Here is a 22,823-nt window from a genome sequence, read left to right on the forward strand (position 1 = left end):
AAATAATAAACTAATAATTTCTGCACATCATGATGTGTTTGACTGGAAAATGGCACAACTGAATCGTCTCTTCATCATCATTCAGTACGCTTTCAAATACGTATTTGTAGAGCTTTAAAATCTGACTTTTGATGTGATTCTTCTGTGTCTGCTGCTTTCACAACCTGCTCCGGTTACCTTTGAGGACACTGTCAGGTGTTTTGAGGACAGGAGCTATTAAAATAGAGTTATCTCATCAGTAGGTGTTGGGTTATGGCTACAAATCCTTATGACACAAGGAATGCTGACAACTCGTTCACAGTACACTTACCAATTAGTATTTATTAACAATATCTTTTTCAATGTCAATATTTTTTCTTAAATAACTACAGTACAGTGTACATAGGTTCATTTCACTCGCAGCCACAAATATCAAAGATATTTACAGGTTTACATACAATATATACATATGCACAGGAGGCATGTACACAAGGCATCTGTGTGTCCACTGTGGGATTCAAGCTCACACATTTGGCTACAGCCTCAAAATTGATGAGGAAAGTTCACTGACAGGTTCTAAAAAGAGAAAAACAAAGGCAAAATAAAAAACAGGGCGAGATTTACACGATGTACAATTATTACAGGCTGAGTGAGTGAAAATGGCACCATGTTGTCGTGTACAGTAAGGAATCTCTGGGGAGGGGGAAAAAGTAAAGAGGAAGAAATATGAACAAATTCACATCGGCAAACCAGTCGTCAGAGACAACATATCGAAGGTGTAACAGTATGTATAACATATGACACTGTATGTACACATTTCCATATCAATGATATGAAATATGTCAATCCACACGTCCATGACAGGGATTGAGATGATCACATAGCATCCTCATTGTTCCTTCAATAAACACACACATATATACAAACAAATAAGACGTATTCAAAAAACACACTCAAGGGCAATGACACGTTCACTCCTACATCTTTCAATCTTCTTTTTTTTCCCTCCCACATTTATGTGCTTCCCTTTTTGAATGCATATATAGCAAAGACAGTAGCAATAGCAACATGCATTAAAAGGTGTGTAAATGTTTTTAAAAATTTCACTCACAGCCCATTTTCCTCATTTCGAGACGTCCGATTCAGTTGGAACCTTTCAAGCTTTTAAAGAGATTTAAATACTGCGAGGCGCAGGACTTTCCAGCAAGCATGAATTCAAAAAACAGTAAAATCAAAAAACTAATAAATATTTAAATAACAAATGTCACTAAATTAGTACCGGCTGTAGTCGAGGCTACTGTCAGTGTCACGGAAAGAAAGATGCCTTTCCTGTCTTCAGTAGCTGTCCTATGAAAAAGGTAATGAGAGTAATTCAAATGCTTTTTATGTGACGTAAAAAAAAATTGTATTGTAGTGGTTTATGTTTATTGGTACAAAAGGAGCCCTTTAGAGCACAGAAGTTACTCAGGCCACTAGTTCCAGTATCACATTATTATGGCCTCTTTTAAAAGTAAAGTGGGATGGGAATGCGGTGGAAACACAAACTGGCTGACTGGTTTAAGTAAACGGTGAGGATTAACTGTAAAATTAAACATGTTCAAAATACACACCAAGTCATGACTCAAGAGCAGGTGACCGACACGAGTATCAGTCTGCCACTTTAGGATTCTTAACCCTAAAATCAGGACTAAAATTAAGGCGTTTTCACTGTTTGTTCAAGTTTCTCACAATGTTCACGTCCCACAGCTGTCAAGTTGTTTTTAGCGCAGTGCTCAAGGTCGTTAATGCTCGATGTGTTATGTACAAGCTCCAGTGAGTAGCACCAATAACGGCAGCACTGACAAAACATGCTCCCATCACATTTCATGGTTCTTTGCAACTTCAATTGAGAACCAGGGCCAACCTTTAAAAACGAAAGATTTTTGCACTCAAAAGTAGTGTGTCATACAAAAAGTAAGGCTTTTGAGATCTGACTGAACAAAAGAGGAGAGTGAATTTCATGCCAGGAAAATGTTTCATAGTCAAGTTTTGTAGAGGTGGAACAGCAGCAGTGTGATTGGACAGGGCAGTGTCTGTTTGGTCCAACAGGCCCAGGTCCGTTGGTCCCGCCCAGTGCAAAATACCAGTCGATAGCTCGATTGGTCTGTGGGTCTCTAAAATATGCTACACGATGGCCAGCTCTGTGGAGTCTGTTTCTGAGTCTGCCTCATTGTCCCTGCGAGAGAAAACAAAGAGTGATCAGTCGAAGTCCGGCTTCACCCTAACACGGTAACACAAGAGAGTAAAGCATGTCCTGCCTTACCTCTGTTCCTGTAGCAGTTTGCGGTTGCCTTGCCTCCTCTCCTCATCGATCGGATACCAGTACAATATGACCAGGCCGATCAGGATGAGAGCCACGGGGGCGGCGGAGACCAGCAGTTTCAAGGTTAGATCTACTGCCGCTGGCTGAGTGCAGCCTCGACTGATGTAACCTGCGAAACTGAAGAAGAAGACGCATCATGAAACTAAAATCTGTGGTGCGGAGAACGTTGGTGCTGAGGCGTACATCTCCTGTGGTTATTTATTATTTTCTCAGAAAAGCAAAGATCTTGATGTGAAGGCACCAAAATCGCTGATCAAAGACCAACAGTCTGCTGAGGAGTCAGTCATGTGATTCTACAATCCAGCCTTACTGTACTTAATCTAATGAAAGCAAATTCCTCGCTTTGATGTGGGATTTATGTGCTAGAGATTTAGCTTAACCTTATTTAGACTACTTTTTTTTTTCTTTTTTTGTTATCCAGTCTGGTGAATGAAACATCTACAAAAAAGCTTGAAATTCCTTTAAATATAGGCTGTGTGTGTGCTTAAGTGAATACTTACTCTAAACTGAGTGTGGAGATGCCAAGAGAGATTCCAGAGGCAAACTTGGTGAAGAAAACGTAGAAGGAATAGAAGAGAGCTTCGTGGCCGGTGGAGTCGGGGTTCTGCACTTGGAAATCATCGACAACGTCGGGCAGCATAGACCTGAAAAACATAGACAGTTTAAGTCACGATTGGTTAAATACATAACGCATATAGTGTTCCTGTTAGGAAAACATAAAAGGGAAAAACAGAAGTTTGCAGGGTTCTTACCAGGGCAGCAGGAAGGCTGCAGCCACTCCAACTCCGGCAGCGAAGGAGACGATGTAGGTAACAATCAGGTTACTCTTTACACACACCACCAGGATCATGAAAGGAATCACGGACTGGAAAAAACAGCGACACATTAGACCACTAAAGCACACAAGATCAGCCGTCTTTCAGATTTACTTCTCAGAACAAGTCTCTTAATGGCCGCAGAGCCATTTTCCTTAATCTCCGAGAATATGACTTACGGCCTGTAAATCTTACAGGCTTCATTTGAATTGGAAGTGGTGTGAGCCTTACCAAGGAGCCGACGCAAACCGCAGTCTTCTTTCCAAAACGACTCAGGAACCACTGCCAGAAGGGGATTGCCAGAGTAGCAGAGAGCTGAAGGGGGAAAAAAGAAATTCTGGTTACCCAGCTGGTTTTGTTTTGATACACACGGCACGATGAAACTCACAGAGGTTTCAGTAAAGGCCCCTCTTTTACAGGGAGGACCCTTTGTATAACATTAAAAGTCAGTACAGACACGACATTAGAAACATTCTAAAAATGCTCTCTCCTCTGTTTGAGTTCAACAACACTTGCGCGGCGATGCAGAAACGCACACATCTGACCTCTCGCACCTGCCAAACACAACAGCTACGGTGGAAGACAATATGGTTTCTGCGGCCCTTCCCAAAACAAATTCGAGCTCCGTGTGATGCAAACTTCCGCAGGGTTCATCCTATGACTCTACAGGAGGGGCAGAGGGCTCTCTCGGATCAGTTTGGCCTCTGACCCCTGCTTGTTTGCCTAAGGTAAAGATAACACATAGCCGCGGAGCTAGGTTTTTTCCCACCTTTTTCTCATGAAAGAGATAAACCGCAGACATCGTCATTTCTGTGCGGCTTCAAACGCTGTTTTATGTGGTTTCTCACTTCATTTCCTTCCTGTTCACAGCTTTCACGTTTTGTCCTCGCAGCAGTATGTGTCTAAACGTCCTCTTCAAAACCACACAACCTCTGCACTGTGAGGCTTAACAGCCTCCCTCTCACGAATCAATCACTATCAATTAACATGCCTTTATCTTCCAAATGGACCTCATAAAGCATGCTTTACACAACCGACTTTGTTCCTGCCAAGTAAAACAGATCAGAAAAACATGGCTAATACTCTGACATAAACACTGCCCGGCCCTTGAAAATCAGTTTGCCGTGCAGCAGCAAAGCTCAACAACGAGATACTATATTGGATTAGATATTGTGCTACGTGAAAGCCTTATATTTACAATACAGTCTCAAGAGCAAGTACTTGTATAATGTTGTTTAACTGATCTTTGATCTAATAAGATCCATATTTCCAGGATTAGTCGCACATCTCATCAAATTACTCGTGAGGATTATGGGTGACTTCACGAGGAGCACTTTCTGTCATAAAAGAAAAGTCATACCACTAAATAAATGTAGTTCATCAGAAAGTCGCGGCCTCGGCTCCATAATCCTTTCCATAAAGTCAAGGATCAAAGCACGTAATCTTTTCACCCTCGCTAACCTGCACTTTCTCAGCCCATGCAGTAGTACCGTGCGTGCTACTGAAGGCACATCTGTGGATTCATTGGCTTTATTACCTGTCAGGACGTGAGGTGATGCTTTGAGAAGATGAGCTTTTTTCCAAGAGTGGTCAAGAGAGATAAATGAAAGGATAATAAAAGTGTGGCTCCTCGAGTGTCTGTGGGAATGGGGTGGCATTCAGGCAGAGTGGACACATATTATGGAAATGTGCAGCCAGGAGACACTGCTTTCTAACCAAGAACAGAGCAGCCTTGTAATTGAAGACAATTTATGTGTTCGCCCTGGGAGGGAAGCTTTTGTCTGTACTCGGAGCTGATGGCTAAACTTATTCCACACAAAGAACGGGTTCAAACGCTGAGGGAAATGCGGCGGCACCATGGGAACAGCCTAAATGTCTGCGTGTCTGAAAATGCCTCCTGTGTGTGCGTGGACTCACCATGATGACCAGCAGAATGTTCTGGAAGTCATTTCTGAAGCCCAGCGTGGAGCTGCAGAACAGGGCGAAGTTTCCCTCCAGGAGCTGCGGGACGAGAGCACAGACACTCGCTCAGTCAGATTCTACTGCCTAAACACACAAACATACAAAACACGCCGCGCGCCAACATCGCAGGCACTGAGTAAACTGTGGCTGGGAGCACAAACCTGCGAGTTGTGATATGGTTGAATTCTTTCACCAAAAAACAAACGCAGGACTGACGCACAGTAACCAAGCCCGTTGTTAAAGCGGCGCGTATGTGTCTCTATACTCACCATGAAACCTAGCGAGGTGAAGAGGAAGACCATGACCAGTTTGGCGTATGGTCCGTGCCCCATCACCAGCTTAATCCCCTGAAAGAAACCCATGGGCTCTGACCTGGGACGAGAGGACGACTCTGGAAGAGAAACAAATGAACAAAGATTTTTTAAATGACCACCTGAGCACATTTTTTTAACTCGTGTTTTCCTGCTGCAATTGATCTTCAGTTCAGTACAGGAGGAGCGGCCTTTCCGGCTCGTCTTTACTGGATTTCTATTAGTTCCGTCACTGGTCACAAGCTTTCTAATTTGGCCCACATCCTGTGTGCCCTCATACAGCCCGTCAGCCCACAGTCAGACCATAGCAGACAGCGATGATTCTGCATCCCTATTGGACTAGAGTGGAAACGTCATTGATGGCTCTGTTCACTGTTCAGGTTAGAGTGTTTGTGTGCATCCAATTAGGGAGATTGACTCGATCGAATGAGGTTTTAATGGTTTTTTTCGAAAAGTGTCAAAAATCTATGAACTCAGCCCTTTCAACTAAAGAAAGGGTTTAATTTAACAGCCAACAATTTGAAGCAAATAGACATAGATCAATAGTTTCATGAGCAAATAAATCAGCTCTGATTCACCCCTAATTTCAGGATTTTTACATTAATTTTTGCTTTTAATGCAAGACAAAATGAGACAATTCAAGGAGTGAACAATAGTGCCAGTTTGACTGACAGATCGATGCCTTACCTTTCTGCTCTCTCACACCAAAGAAAAGAACGATAGCGCAGAGGACATAGATTAAACAGATGACACCAGAAGCAATCATGTAGGCCGCTTTCTGTGAGGAAGGAACGAGAGAGGAAAAGGACAACAGTTATCAAACATCATCGGTCTTACAAAAGTTATTTTTCCTTGGAACAGTAAAGCTGCTGTTAGGGTTTACTTCCAAGAATGTGACTAATGAGTATGTGTATGTTTACCGTGTGCTCCAGGGAAATGACAGGCTCTGAGTTATTGAGGAGTTTTGAGGAGTTGCTCAGGTTGGCTATGATGTCGCCGGGTCCTGGTAGGCAGGGCGCATTCGCCATGCCCACGATCTGCCCCTGGATGGCTGTACCAAGAACAGTTCCCAGAACCTCCACCGTCATCCCTGATGGGGGAAACACCGAGAGATATTAATGAGATGACACACACACACACAATACATTTCTTTCCTGTCAGGAGATTCATTGGAAAGTTTTCCATGCAGTCTGTGATACTCACTGTATGCTGTGGCAGAGTCTCTTTCTTTCTGCTCCGAGCTGATGAACATGGTGAGGGCAGAGTACGGCACATGGAAGCACTGATTTGGAAAGAAAAAGAGGAACAAAGTGAGGACAGTGAGTGCAGAGCTTTTTCGACTGTGATGCAGAGTTCTGTGGAAAGCACTTGAAAAAAGGGAGAAAAGCTATCTTGGTCCAGTCCAGATATGATAAAATCCGCCTATCACAACCCCGCAAACTCAACAATTATTACATTTTGTTTGTTTAATCCTCACAAAAAGCAGTTGCCAGGCAACTAGACGAGACTAAAGGAGGTTACTGCTTTCAGCCAAGAAATAGGCCCTCATGTTGCCATTAGTATGACGGCAAGGGCCTGTTTCTACACTTTACACAACGTGTATATTTAACGTCTTAATAGGTGAACTTAACAGATGCTGGTGGATTTTGTTACGAGCAAAGCTGTTTTTTTACCGCCATTTCCAGTCTTTATGTTACAGTAAGTTTACCTTCTTGCTGCAGCTCAGATATGAGAGTGATATCAATCCCATCATTCAATTCTTTGCAATAAAACTGTGTTTTTCCCAAAATGTGGAACTTTTCCTTTTGACGTTAATCATTTTAGATTATTGTGCGATTCAATATTTCCTGACTAAATGTGATGGAAAGATTGCTACACTTTGTGATCATCAAATCAGTAAAAAGAAAAAAAAAAAAGAAAAGAAAAAAAAAGAAAAAAAAAAGATGAATCACAATCAAGTTTACTTCATATTGACCCCATAGTAACCTTTGATTTCAAAATAAGGAGTCATTTGTGAGGTGTAAAACGTATGTGCAACATTGAGTCATAACACTGGATCATGTTAATAGCACATGCTGAGTGTGTGTGTGCCTGGTACTCACAGTCTGAAGGGTCTGGAAGATGCAGTAGAAGAAAAGGTACCAGATGACTTTGCCATCCTCAAAAGGAGGAACATACCATATGAGGAAATAGGAAAGCACAGCCAGAGGGGTTGAGAGCACGATCCTGCAGAGGAGCAGAGGAGAGACAGCAACAACAACAACAACATCAGCGGATGTCCAAAAACGTGAGCCTACTCGTGTGTGCGAAACATTCGGACTCTGTAAACAATTAGGAGCTTTTATAAAGAGAGGGGCCACACGTTACGTAACAAATTGTTTGAGGGTGGCTTTCATTGCATTTGTGCCAACTTTTCTTCACACTGATTATCAAGTACAGAGAGACAGTGTTCTCTGCCTTCACTTGCATGAAACGGGTCGGCCTTCCGGCGTGGATGCAACGGTTATGTTGGGGGGGGGGAATGTTGCCAAACAAGACACTTGCTCTGATCTCATCATGTACAGAGGATTCATCCAATTTATTTTTTTTTAATGTAAAAAATGCTTCACTGTGGCATTCGTATGTGTGTTAGCAGTAGAAGAATGTTGATATGAATAAGAACATGGCATTTTAGTTACATAAGCACATCCATGCCATCCTGTATCCAGCCTCCTCCTCTTCATCATACGTCTAACATCCCGTAAAAACCATCATGAGGCCACTTTAAAGAACTCAGGATTTCAGTATATTATATTAGTCACTTCCTTGCTGCTATGGTCTGACCAACTTTCTCCAATCACATAGCAGATTGTGAACGCAACCACACCTCTTCCACAGGAACAGGAAGCAGCCCGGGCATCCTGCTTGTCCATCCACTCTCTACGGGAAATGTTAATCACTTTTAACATCAGGTGATCCATCAGACAGGATGCGAGTTCATAAACGCATCACAATTGACCAACGCAGCGGCATGCCATTGTCATAAACATAAATAAGAAATGACGCACGGCAGCGACTGATGTCAAATCAAAGTAACTTCACTGCAGACTGAAAACTGAACAACTTTTTTACAAGAACACAGCGTCTGATAAACATTGTGTGCTTCACAGGGACAGACACATCCGGAGAAGCAGCTTTCTTCAGACTCTCTTCCTCCCACGTGTGGCGTGACTAACTGCACACTTGTGTAAAGCCACTGTGGGTGCGGTGCGCAAGTCAAAGCAGGTGCTTCGTACAGAGATGACATTACACTTAGGAATGCATTTTTTTAAAAAGCTTATTTCTTCTGTGCCAAAAGGGACCAACACCTACTTATGTATGCATGGAATTTGATTTGACTTCAGTGCATGCTGTTCTCAGACAGGCTGCAAGACTGAGCCAACAGTTGCACTGTGCTTACATTAGTGCAGTGACATAAGTAGTAGGCCATATAAATAGTAGTCAAATGCCCCCTCGGATCATATTCAAATGTCCTCTGAAATAGCCGCGCTGACTCAGGTGATTTTATCTCAGCTGGTGGCACTTTACAGCTTTCAGTCCATCTCTATCTGTGAGAACATGTCATGTACGTTGACAGCAACATGCAAAAATGTTCTTTTGGCAGCCATCATGGGGCTGGGTAGGTGAGAAACTGTAATTAAAGATAACAACCAAGCTGATGACAACAAAAAGAGGTAAAGAAGTAATAATAATTCATACATCTATATATCCAATGATAAATACACATTTTTGGCAAGGATCCCTGAAATGTGGTTATCAAACTCCGGTGACAGACATGTAATGGAGGCAGGATTATTTTCAAGTTTACTATAGACTTGCTGTCTAAAATGACACCAGCGTAAATGCCATAATCAAATACAAGCACTTTAAGCATTTTCATGGTGTATTCACATGCCCTTTTAACTTCCATCTGTTTTTAACTGACATATTTATAGACTTATATGCGCTTGAAAGGATCATATTAAATCATTTTGCAATAAACAACCATAATTAAGTTGTTGTTTTTTTCTCTAAAAGAAACACTAAAATGTTTCATGTTTCAAAATGTGTCACCTGTCTGTGAGGAGACTTGGCATGCGACTTTATTTAACCTGAGTGAGCCAATATAAAACTATTTATTATCAAAGTAATGCAGTTAGGCCTAAAACTTCCAGCACTTTACCAAAAATTCGAGCACTTCACACCATATTAAAATATAATTGTTTTCAAGCATCCGACGCATCTTTTCCTGCATAAAAATCTGAAAAAAGAAAGTTCCACACTGACACCAGTGTATCTGTGATCAGCCAATATCAGTCGACGACTCGACAATATTGGCCAACTGATATATCAGTCAGCCTCATTCTAGTTTTGAGGCCTCGACTTCATTTCGACACAGTTCGACAGTAACTACATTAAAAATAATAAATCGTGCTTTATGTAAAAAAATAAATAAATCATTGGTAAGGTAAAACTAACCACATCTTTTAGCACACTTTGCTGAATTTGAAATCCACATTGAGCAAAACCACCTGTATTTTTTTAGGTAGTAATAAAAACTTCAGAAGCTCAACAGTGTCCAAGTAAATCAAATTAAATGCATGTTCAGGGAATACCAGGAAACCTGCAGTCTGTCACTTGTGACTGCTCCAGCAGCTCTGCAGCATCAGTGCAGCTCAGTCTAACCCTGCGTCGCAACTTGAACTCTAGTAACCTCCAGGATTCCTCAGCCAGTCTTTAAAAATCTTCACAGGCGAGAGCTGACATGCTATTGGCTCACGCGTGTGGTGTGTTGTGGGTTGGACCAATGAGAAGCAAGCCTAACCCACTCTCCCCTCCCCCACTCCCTAACAGGGAGCTTTTAAGATGGAGCAGCTCAGGCTGCCTCTCCGCTCTCAGGCACCGCAACCATCTCCTCACTTCTTTTACGACCCAACTGACTGTAATGTGAAGGAAACATGCCAATCATTCCTCCATCCCCTTATTCCTCCAGCAGCCCCCGGGTCCACACCCATCTCTGACAATACATGGGCGAGCTGAATCTCGCTTTGCACGAGCAGCGGTAGCGTGACCCACTTTTGTGATCTCAAACATCAGCATCTTGATGTCGGCTGGAAATCGCAGCAATGACTTGATAGCCTCAGCCCTCCCTCGCATTAGTTCAATTAAACTGACTTCAATCCACAAACATTAAGTCCGCAACAACATTTTCGAAGGATGCATTCAGTTCTACATTTTTGGGATTAAGAAGTGAGTGAACCTGTAATCATCTGTAACCGCCACTGCTTCATTTCCAACCACAGAGGAAGGTTTCTGTCCCTTCGTGGGAACTGCTAGCCAACAGCTGGAGAGGAATATTATTCCTTTGTATTCTATATTCATTATGCAGGTGTTTTTTATACATGTACACCCATGGGAACAATAAAACAGGAAACTGAGGAGGGGGGCCACACAAGACCCTGGGCGACTGGGTTCATCTCCCTTCTTTCAAAAAGGTGCACACATTTCATACACAACTGGGGAAATCATATTTTAATCAAGCAGGCCCTGCATCTCCCTGTGCTGCTCATTATATGCCCTCTGAGACATTTACTGTGTCTTGTCACCTTTTCGCTCTATAGGGCACAGCATGTTCCTCAACACTGAGGGGACAGTAGCTCTAAAGCATCTCCGGTGTTGACAGGAGATCACTCCTATATCCAGCATCTCACTGACACCCTACACTTCTTCACTCACGTAACAGTTTGAAGGAAACCTGTTAGACATGAGAGCTGAAGGAGGTCTGGAATATTTCTGACAATGCAGGAAGCACCGGTTAACACTCATGCACTAGTCATGAACAGACTAATAACTCATGAGATATCTAGGCAAGCAGGCTGCTCTGAGGTTGAGAGGCAGAGGTATGGGGGAAGGGGATAAAGCAGCTATAAAGAAAAAGGGGTCAGTAACCTTCTGTGAAAAAGGTCTGATCACGGGCCTCCCACTCCCTCAGCCAGGCTGCCACACAAAGTGAACATCCTAACATTAATTTAGCTTTAGGCTGTGTTGCTCTTTATGAGGGCATGTCACTGTTGCTCTGGTCAAAGGGACAGGAAAGAACAAATAATAGCTGTCGTTTTTTTTTTTTCAAATCCTTAAATCTTTAAGGGGTGCTATGTAGTTTTGAAGGAGAAAACTCAGAATTTTAATATTTACAATATCAATGAGGTAATAATACAAACAAAATGTCAAATATTCATTTTTCCCACAACTGAATAAGAAGAACAAGATGTTCTCAGAGGAAACTAAGGCTAAAAGCTGACGTTGGAAAGGAGGCAACATCCGTTTAAAACAATCAATTGTCAAACTGTAAAATGTCCTGCCTGTTACATATATTGTATATATTAAAATGTCTGAGAACCACATTAGAGGGTTTATTGTTAAAAAAAAAAAACTAAGAGCCTATATCGATATAAAGGAATAAGAACCCTGCCCAAAAAGGCTCTAATAAAAATATCAAAAAGCTGGAATTAGCTCTTTATTCAGACATATATGGATCCAGTTATCTGAGTCCTCCTGGTTGCTGACAGAAGTAGACTAGGTAGCAGGCAGGGGCTATATTTGTCAATGCTATGCCAAAAGCCATGCTGTGGGAAATGTGCAAATCCAGCACCTGCAGGAACTCCCTATATTTGTTTGGTATAAAAACAAAAAGGCTTGAACTGTCTTTGCATTTTGGCTTAAGCGGTCCATCCCTGACCATTTCACAGTTTTCACATTCTTCAGGGGATCCCTTAATGGCCTGTACTCATAGAGGATGTGTGTGTGTATGAAAAAAAGGGGGAGGGGGCTCGAACAGACACAAGGACGCATGTGTGGGCAATAAGCAGGAATTGCATCAGCACGACCCACAGTAACCCCTCCCAGGAGGGTTCCAGACACAGGCACTGGCCCCGCCCCCAAACAATGACACATGTACAATATCTGGTTGGAAAACTTCCACTAGCAGCTCTGACTCAATCAGCATTTCCGACTGCAAATGTGTGACGAGTGCTTCAATGACATACCGACGCTGTAATGGAAATGGTGTGACTAGATTTGACAAAACATTAGAGCTGGAGGAGGAGGATACTCTCAAGACAATTTCCCGGATGTAGCAAGTAGCTCTAGAAATGGATCTAGTCATTATAGAAAACAAGTCAAACAGTAGCAGGGAGTTAGACCTACCAGGGCAGCATCCGTCCAAAACGTGTCCACGGGCTTCGGGAGACGAGGAAGCCCACTGTGGGGTCCGTAATGGCGTCCCATGCTCGGCCAACAAACAGGATGATGGATGCATAGAAGGGATCCAGCTGCCAAAAGAGAACAAACGCAGATTAGTGCAACTGTGGCTGTAAAAGTACAAACTGTCAATTCAGTAGGTTGTTTCCTGACACTCTATAAAAAAAACCTGTAAATCAGGTGCAATATAATCTGTTTGCTTCCAAGGCTAGGCAATGTAAATGTATTCCACAGTGACTAACCGCCATGAGCAAGCTGACAAGGGAAAATGGTTTGTATTGTGAAACTGTTTGATGAAGCAGTGAGAAATGTTGCTTGTTTTAAGTCAATAATCAAAAAGGCAGCACTTAGCAAGAATCAAGTCAAACAGTGAAGGTGCCATTTGGCAGCTCAGCCCTTCTGCTGTTCATCCAGAGGAGACGAGCCCGACTGGAAGCCAGGCACGATGAATGCTCCACTCCCGACTGTACTCCTGCGCCATGCTGCGTTGGCCAATAGACTCTTAATCAAGGATCTTAGTAGCAGGACAAAGCTAAACCCCTGGGAAGCGGTTGACTTACACGCTGTTTTGGCCTTTACCATCAGATTAGTGTCAGAGCCCATTAAAGTGAGACCCTCCTCATCGCGCTACCAATCGGACCCCCCTCCCTACGTTTTCTCAGAGCAAGCCCGTATAAGCCTGTTCATACAGTACAGTTCCATTATGAGACAATAATGAAAACTTTTTCCACCTCTTCATTTTTCCAGGATAATCGCCTCCTTTGTTGGCGAGGTTTATGCACTCACAATGTCCCTGTGTGTGCCCTTATGAGAGAGGTGACTCGAGGGCACAGGAAAGATTGTGTACGACTCCTTGTCCTTGAGTCTGTAAATGCCACCGCGCATACTGTGGCAGGACACGGAGTAATGGAAGGACAAGAGTGGGAGCACAGTATGTTCACAGGGAGGTGGTCCTCAAAGGGCAGCAGGGGGGGCTATAATTAGGTCTGCAATATGAAAGCGACACTCAATCTCTGGACAGGTGTGAAAAGATCGCAGCCAACTCACCTGAGCTACGTCCAACAGGTAGATCTGCAGGAAAAAGCCCAAGGCACATCCTGTGATCTGGTAGGGTGCCCCGCCGACGGCATAGCAGATCTTGTTGCAGACTGACAGTCTGTTCCTGTGCTCATGCTGTAGAAAAAAAAAAACCAAGAAAATAAGAGAAAGTTAATCACGTAAAATTATCAACAACATCAGCACTAAAAGTGGAACCAGGATATAGGAGGCATGATATCTCAAGCTGCAACAATTGGTCAATGAACCATTTAGAAGAGTAAAAGGTAATCAGTTGCCAACTTTTTTGATAATCCAGCAATTGTTACAGTTGTTTTTCAAGCCAAAGTCTCAAAGATTTGCTGCATTTCTTTGTCATTTATTATAGAAAATGAGTCTTTTTCTTGGGGCTCCGGGAAATTCAGATAAGCATTCATCACTTTTTATTTATCAGTTTTGAGAGACATTTTTTTTTAGACTTAACTTAAAATCAATTAATCATTTGACAAACGGCAGAGTAATTGATAATGAAGATAGTTGCAGTTCTAACAAGATCTGTTTATCTTTTGAAAGGTGATACCCACCATGGGATTTCAGGTAGCTGAGACATTCAACATTTACATCTTTTACAGAAGGTGTCCAAAAAGTATTTACAGCTGTCGGTCAATCTTTTCGGGCTTTGACAGGCCTAAGCATGTGCAGGTTCCTAACAGGGTGACTGCAATACAACAGCATACAAGTATATCCCGAGGACTTATGAATGAGTAACTTTCTCAATTTCTTTCTGAACAAGCAAATCCTAAACCTGTTGTTACTCTAATTTTCAGCCCAAGTCTTTCTCACTTCCCAATTAAAACGACACATTTTTTAGTGCCTCGTTAGGAATGTGGCCTAAATTCTTAATCGCCGGAGTCTTAAGAGCAGAGAGTTCAGCTGGCAAAAGCTAACCATCGTGCAGCGTATTTGGCAGAAGTCAGAGACAGCCACTGGGAAACAAGAAACCCTTGGTTTGCTTACAGACACTCATTCTTTTCCATTTTCTCTACTGTAGATGTAATAATTTCCTCAGCAGACAGACACTAAACAACTCCTCTAATAGCGACACAAATCTCTGCTGATCACTGCCAGGGCATGACAACACCACACTAAAGAGGAGCGGTTGACAGCGCTTGGCTGCAGGCTGAACTGGCGTAATATCTGAGACGGACGGCTGCCAGTTTAACCAGTGCTCTAACCACCGCTGCCCAGAGAGGGGCTGAAAACACACCTTCCTCCCTGGCCAATCAAAAGGGTGTTTTCGGTGACGCCTAATCTGCCTTCTTTTCAGCCGTGCAAAGAATTCCTCATCGCACTGGTGCTGAATGAAGGTCCTGTTATGGCCTCGGAGAAAAGACGACAGACGATAGCATCGCCAGCCTATGAAAAGGACCTTGAACTGCTGCCACATTTCGGTGCTCCTCAAGTCTGAGAGGAAAATGGACAGTGCGCTTTAGGTCACGCCACAACACAAAACATCACTGTGACTGAATGAAGTGGCCTCTGTCTTGTTGATACAGCCAACGCGGGCTCTGTTTAGGTGACAAAACACTCTAGGGCTCAGGCGAGCAACCAGCACCATCAAAAGATGAGAGGCTTTGGCGACTGAACATAACGTCTGCTGGCATTACAACAGGTGGGGCTACGTGGTGATGATGCCTCCATGGTGGTGAACGTTGGGTTTCATGGATCAAACCTAACCCTGACTCGTGATGACGAACATCTCAAACCGAAGCATTTTTGCCGACAGTTTGCAAACCCTTGCATGTTTCCCTCCTACACCTGTTCTACCTGTCCACAGCTTTCTGCCACTCCTTGATGCAACATGACATTACAGTGAATGTGCATACTGTGTCATGTAGCTCTTTTGGGGAGCCGTCATAATAACACTGCATTAGTGTCACAGGGCTTTGGAGCAATCCACTTAAATGACTCTTTGCCTCACCCATCCTATTAAATCAGTTACAGCAGAGGGTGAAAGTGTCTTGTTGGTGTTTTCAGCCTCCTTCACGGAGAGTTTGTCTCATGAGGACGTCCAGCAGTGTTCAGCGAACCTGACATGAAAAGCTGGCCCCTAATATCTGAATGGCTACCACTTCTTTTATCAGCGCCACCAGTAATGATAAGATACCACTGACGACTGAAAACATGCGTACATCAAATGCACATCCAAAAAGAGTCGGGGTCTACTCTGACTGTGCAGAAACGTTCTTAATGTTATATGTGAAGACAGAAATATTTAATAAAAAAAAAAAAAAATCTAATTTCGGTAAATGATCGTCTGGCTGCTGCCTCCCTGTCTGACACGTCGCCTTGCTGGGAGCTTCCTGCTGCATTCAAAGCCGCAGGAAACATGGGAATTACCCTCCGACAAGCACTCTAAATACCACATTCAGTGTGAATTTTCCGCAACAACCGAGGACACTTTTTTAGTGAAAATGACAATGAAAAGTGGTCATTTACCGCTTTTTCATAACAACCACCGAATTACCATGCTGCTGCTAATCTACCCCTCCTCATTTCACTGCTACAATCCAAAGCACTTTGACACGTTGCTCCGTTGAAACCGAAAGACCCCTGCCAATAACACTTTCGTTCGGTTACATTTTCGATTCATAATTTTTGTTTTGATTTGCGTAACTATGCCAGCAACAGTTATGACTGGATTCCCGTCTCTCAGATATTAAGGGTGTTTCATTGAACGCAGCACTCAAACACACCTTTTTGGCGACAGAATCCCAAATAAATCCGTATGGAAGATGTTAGCATAGACACATCATGTTATTGTTGTTACCCGGCGACAGCACACTAAAAGACTAACATGTTCAATGTTTCATTGAATTTTTTAAAAAATTAATTAATTAAATACAATTCACATGGGAGCCCATTATGCAAATAGGGAATTCTAGTGTAACGTTTAATGGCTACATGAACCAAGCTAGCTTACCAACGGCGACAAAATGAAGATCATATTTAAATGCAGCCGTTATGAAAGAGGAGTAACGTTAACGTTAGCTAACGGTTGCTTTTTTCTTCAGGGTTTAATTTTAGCTCTATGTGGCTGGGTTTAATGAGTACACCGAAAACCACTATCATTACAGTCTGCAAACAAACAAAAATTATGACTTAACGTGCTATATTTAACCGTGTTTAGCACGGTCCAAACCTTTGGTTTGTCCCATTTAAACCATTTGAAGAATGTCTCGTGATAAGAAAGAGGATCAGAGGAGGGAGACTCGGCTTAAGTAGTACCGAGATATTGGCTGAAATTGATTAATTTTCGAGTTTCTCTCTTTTTTCTTTTTCTTTTTAATATAGAATTTTCATTTAAAAATGTTATCGAGTCATATTCCGGTGCCTCCTTGAGTCGACATACCACAATGGGCACAGCGCGCCGAGCTAACGTAACGTTACCAGACCCACTCCCTGGAAATGTCACTCCCCCAGACCCCGGTGTGCTCCATTCATTCAAATGCTGAACATACATCCAGTCAAAACCAGGGTTCGTCCCCGTCTACTGCTATCCGGTGAGGTGATTTAGAAAAACAATTCTCCCTTTTTAAAAATAAATAAATAAATGAATTAACTCACCTTTCTGGCGAGCTGGATGCCATCCGAGCTGCCCGGTTTATTCAATAAACTGGCGTTGGAGTATTGTTCACCTCCTTCTCCTTTAGCCATAGCAGAAAATCTGGCTTCTTGGTTTGAACTTGACGCGCACCAACGAAGAAGAAAAACGTGAGAAATAACGAGCGGTTCTTCTGATAAAGAATCTGAGAAACACTTCCAGTCGTATCGTCGTAGGTTACACACACAATCTGTTTGGAAACTGAGTGGATGCGGTGGCAGTATGGGTGGATGTAGTAATTTTGAGGAGGTCCACGCCCCTTCAACGTGCCATTCACCCCACACCTAACCCCGCCCCTCTGGAGGAGGGTCACAGTCAGGCTGCTCACTGGCTGCCCAGGCTGTCCTGATTTTGTATCATCTGACTTGCTGCCAGGAGAGATGACGCCGAACTCTCCCTGAGGAGCTTGTTGAAGAAAATTTTGAGTTTCATCAGTGAGTGCAAACAGCTGTGAGAGTCCAATGAGGAATAAGCCTATTGTTTCAATTCCAGAGTAAGGCGTCGCATGGTGCTTATCCATAAACAAACACGCCGCTCCAGTGTCCAGGGCTGCACTGAGGTCACATCTTTGTGAATTAATACCTGGCGGGATGTTTAGTAGGCTGACTCATAGATTTAGATTTGCCTACCTTCAGAACACAATAGGGTTGATTGATTCAGTGTCCAGAGTTTTATCCCCGGCTGTAGAGTTGCATTCAGAGCTCCATGTTGTGAAATAAAAACCTGCAGAATTAATCAGTTATATATGTAAATTACTCATAAGTAACATTTAGTGAGAGGGTGGGGTGTGTGTGTGTTAAGGGAGCTTTGTCTCATGACCTCAGTATTTCTACAATTTTGGGCATGGGCTCCTAGAAGAGGGTTGAAACGCAACAACAGTTTGCACTCATCTTTGCAGCCCAAAGTGCGATATAGTTCTCTGTAGTTGAAGTTATGGATGCACAGCATGTCATCTGTATCGGATGATGAAGGCTTTACATGAAATATCGCCGCTGGGGCGAAAAATGAATGTTTCTGCCTAAATGACATGGTGATTAGATGAAGCTCTAAACCATAAAGCCTTAAAAAGTATTATTTATCTGCAACAGTCAGTCGGTTGGTACAATAAAAGGAGGCATAACACAATGTTAATTTCACATCAGGAAAGACCTGATGTTTTCTGTGATAAGATGGAAACAGAGCCGGTGTGAGTTGGAAAACATCGGCATGGTGGATATCTGCAAAAATCCAGTATAGTGCATCCCTATAGTTTCACTGTCTGTGTCATTCCCAATCTAATATGATATTGTCTATAATATTTGAGAGTGCAACATGTCAGAACTGGCCACTGGTCAAAAGATACTCAAAAAAAAAAATAGAGGTTAGCATCTCTACAGAGGAACCGCTAACTGCTGCTAACTGTTGCTGCCCTTTTTCGCTCAGGTAGCGGTGCAGCTAGTGGTTCCGACCGGCAGCTCAGGGACCAGGGGAGCGTTTACACCAGAGCTTTGGACCGGGACGTGTGTTAGCTGGTCGACATGCTCGCTTCATCTCTGCAACACAATACATCAACATCATGAAGTCAACACCGCTATTATTCACATGGTGTTGATAATTTAAGTACATTTTCAAAACGTTTTCAACTGAAATGTAAAAATATCACATTTGTTTAATTACTTTTTATCGTTTGTTTTGTGGAGCGTTGAATTTTTCTCAACAAATATCCTCAAACATCAAATGCATCTCTGGCAGAAAGAGGTTCACCGTTATGACCAGTGAATTAATACATTAATCAGAGTGAATTTGTTACGCAAAGATCATGCAGTATTTATCTGTGTGGATATATTCTACATTATATTGCCTAGATTTCCCTGCATACGTAAAAGCATTTCACCAAAAGCAGTATTTCCAGATAGCATATATTCCTTAGCGGAATATTCTCACCTACTATACCAGAGACATTGCAAAATCAACGTTGCCCTCAGCTGACATACTCAATTCCCTTGTTGCATTTATAATACAAACTTTACAGAACAAAGTCTGAACAATGCTGCAGAGACGTTTCAATTATACAAATATGACCCAAAATATGATTTTTTTTTTTTGCTGAATTATATTTTCAATATTTTGAGAGTCCTTGCACACGTTTATTTCCAGTGCGTGGATGAAAGTCATGGAATCGAGGTCATCTGCTTATACAAACAATTATTTTGCATAGTTCAGCTATTTTGCTGGGACTGTTTATTTTAGCAAATTAATGGTTCCGCAGCGTGTGTGTATAACCGCTATGGTCATGCTCTGTATTTCAACCGTACCATGTCCTGCATACTGCTGTCCACTCAAAGTGACCACCTTCCTCTGTACTGACCATCAATGAAGACGGTTCAAAGCGACCATTTTATCATCTTTTAATACGGACACACATATAGCCTGGCTGCTAAATGGAAGCACACACGGGATCCCTCATGTGTGGCGGAGCCAACAACTGCTTTTCTCATGCGGCTAGTCGGAGGTCGCCGGCTCGCTGCCTCAAACTCTCAGACTCACTGAGGTCCTTATTTACAAATGGTGCTCTGCCCTGTCGAGAGGCTGCGCACGTATATGTTCCCGTTTTAGCTGAGCACACATACCTGGGAGCCTACAGTATACATTTGCAGTATACGCACACCACAACTGGTGGTGAGTTTGAATAGTCATCTGTGTCCTGCAGGAAACTCTGGATCGCGGGAGACTTATAGATATTTGCAGTGTTGGCTTACGGCCAAGAATGCACACAATCTTTCCAGCCACACAGACACACACATATATATATATATATATACACACATACACACATGTCTCAGGTAAGCGCACACGCACCTGCCGCCTAACCTGGCTAAAACACACAGACAAGGCAGGCCAATCTCTGACCATACACCTATTTGTTTACACGCACACCCCAAAGCGGAGCTGTCCCAGGTGCATTATTAAACTCCTTGTTGAACCATGAACTTGCCAACTGTACAGCCATGTTAAGACCTTACGCACACGTGGTGCAAATTTGTATTGCTACAGACAAATCAATGTGAGTCAACATACTGCAGATTAGATAAAGCATGACCTGGCTGAAGTTGTGTTGGTAACTAACATGACAGTAACACGGTGGAAGACAAATAAAGAAAGGTGCTTTTCTTTCTGCAGGTTACTCTTGCTATGGAGAAATGCTGTCCACCTGCTTTCAGATTTGAAAATGTCACTCATCAGTTGTCTCCTCGCCTTTGGTCTCATTTGAAAGGAGTGAAAAGATTTGCTGTAATAGCTCTGCAGCCAAGGCTTACAGGTCCGTTGCAAAATGTTGTGTTAATGCTGCAATATTACCGTCTGCCAATGACAATATTGTCTGTCTGTGAGGCTCATTTCACACAGCAGGAAGGAAGGGTAATATTTCAAACTGCAAGACTGACAGACAGAGGTTAAATGGGTTCAAAATCCAGGAGGATCAAAGAGAGAGAAGGCAACAAGGAGACACAGGAGAGAAGCATTATATTTAGCAAAAATCAGTCTCACAACATCATATGTTTTTCATTGTTATGCTCAAGGGACAGACCTGTAGCAGCCTTACCCGATCTAATATGAACAGTAGCTTAGCTAAAGTGAGCTTACTTTAAATAGATATTGCTGTGTGTGGAAGGCTACTGTTACACTTTCGTTTACTAATGTTAGCACTTATCTAATGTTACCTAACTTTGATATTTAGATATTGCTGTATAACCGTTACAGGCTAGGCTGACTTTATGACTGGATGCACCCTTGTCATGAATCATGCAATTTCCTTGACTTGTTTCAATTTAATATCAAATTAGGTACATTTTAAAAGGTGAAATAGGGCTCCTAATGTTAGCATTTAGCCAAAGTTAGACAACTTTAAATAGATGTTGCAGTATAACCATTACTGAGTCACTACACCAACTTATTAATCTTGAGCAGCTGTAACATGAGCATCTACTAATGTTAGAACTTAAAATAGATTTTGCTGTATAGCACTACTGAGTCAGTGATGCCATTTTCACACTCTTCGGTACATTTTAAGTTTGACTGTGTCATCTGTTTTCAAAGAAGAAAGAATTCTCTTACAAATGAAAAGCTGAACTCAACAGCAATAAAACACACATTTGCACATATTCTACAATTGTAACCCTGTTTTCACACTTGAGCGTCTTAACGGGACAAACATCGAATTGCTTGTAAGGACAAACCAAGTGTGCTAACAGCTAATGAGCTCATCCAAACCAAAGGGGGCTTTTCTTAACGGATCAGAAACCAAACTCCCATGCATTTTAATGCAACAAGATAAAGACTGTGTCTTGAGAGACCTAACCCTGATCCTGCAGGGTACTTTCCCAGGGATCACCTTACCTGTCCCATTTTTTCTTTTTATCTTGTGACTGAGAAAACCCCAGAATTGGTTCAGTGTGGATCCCCAGAGGAGCTGCCGTGACCCTGTGTGAAATTTGTGTGAAGAGATATTTGAATTGTTGAAATAAAGACTTGGATGTGGCATGTGGTGCTGTGGGTGCAGTGTTGGAAAATTAGTGCAAGCTGGGACACAGTCACACTGGAAAGGTTGATCCAGGCATGGGCACAACAAAGTCTAAGTTGGCTGGTGTGAGCTTGTGTTTGCATATGTGTGTGTGTGTGTGTGTGTGTGTGTGTGTGTGTGTGCGTGTGTGTGGGTGTGAGTTAGTTTGAGTATGTGTTTGGCTTTGTGATGTGGCACCGCTGTTGTTAAAGTCACGCCACTTGACATCACGATGGCACTTGTGATGCCTGTACTGTGTACAACTGGCTATATTTATTGTGTGTCTGTGTGTGTGTGTGTGTGTGTGTGTGTGTGTGTGTACTCAATATGTACAATGTTTCTATGAGTAGAGCCTCATGACTGCTTTATTTGTTACCAAACACACAGTGTGAAAGTCAGAGAGAGCGATGCAATGCGGTGAATGCAGAGGCTGTCCAATAGGTCGAGCTCTGTGTTCGTCATGTAGGCCAAGCAGCGGTGTATACATAGCTACAGGTGCGGTGGAAACTCAATACACACACACACACACACATACACACACACACACACATAACATACACACACACACATACAAACGCAAACACACAAATTACCCGAGGGGAGTTGAAGGGGACGGGGTGTTGTCATGTGCTTTGGGTCAGGTATTTTCCCATGAATTGGGTTTCAGAGAAGACATTACATTAGCTGGGGAACTGTTGTTGCCGTTCTCCTCCTCACCCCTTTTCCACCGACACGGAATGGGCCCCCGTTCTGGATCGTGCACCTTATTCTGAACCGTCCGTCGATGGTACCAAGCCACAACCACAAAATAGCAGGTTTACCTTGATCTGAGGTGCATGCGTCATATTCTTCAGGCTGGTGTTCTACAAAAGCTCACAGG

At 42.7% G+C, this 22,823-nt stretch overlaps 1 protein-coding gene across 1 annotated transcript; it reads right to left on the reverse strand.

Annotated features, from left to right (window-relative positions):
• Window positions 1-294: 294 nt before the first annotated feature.
• mfsd2ab (MFSD2 lysolipid transporter A, lysophospholipid b) lies at window positions 295-17,682 on the reverse strand. Its single transcript, XM_030411991.1, has 14 exons — window positions 17,370-17,682; window positions 13,755-13,880; window positions 12,654-12,778; window positions 7,532-7,655; window positions 6,633-6,711; window positions 6,350-6,519; window positions 6,117-6,207; window positions 5,388-5,509; window positions 5,074-5,157; window positions 3,388-3,471; window positions 3,094-3,206; window positions 2,842-2,985; window positions 2,282-2,458; window positions 295-2,194 (listed from the first exon to the last, which is right to left on the reverse strand). The coding sequence occupies exons 1-14, from the start codon at window positions 17,457-17,459 to the stop codon at window positions 2,143-2,145; spliced, it is 1,581 nt and encodes a 526-aa protein (XP_030267851.1). The 5' UTR covers window positions 17,460-17,682; the 3' UTR covers window positions 295-2,142.
• Between the last annotated feature and the right edge of the window lie 5,141 nt (window positions 17,683-22,823).

This window comes from Sparus aurata, chromosome 3, assembly GCF_900880675.1.
Source record: "Sparus aurata chromosome 3, fSpaAur1.1, whole genome shotgun sequence".
NCBI classification, from domain to species: Eukaryota; Metazoa; Chordata; class Actinopteri; order Spariformes; family Sparidae; genus Sparus; species Sparus aurata.

What these genes read in the sequence shown, in the direction of transcription:
- mfsd2ab (XM_030411991.1), bottom strand. Translation starts at nt 17,459, where the DNA reads ATGGCTAAAGGAGAAGGAGGTGAACAATACTCCAACGCCAGTTTATTG. An exon ending in TCTTCCAGACCCTTCAGACT is followed by an intron (nt 6,712 to 7,531) that starts GTGAGTACCAGG and finishes TTTCCAAATCAG; the next exon opens with TGCTTCCATGTGCCGTACTC. An exon ending in CGGTTTGCGTCGGCTCCTTG is followed by an intron (nt 3,207 to 3,387) that starts GTAAGGCTCACA and finishes TGTTTTTTCCAG; the next exon opens with TCCGTGATTCCTTTCATGAT.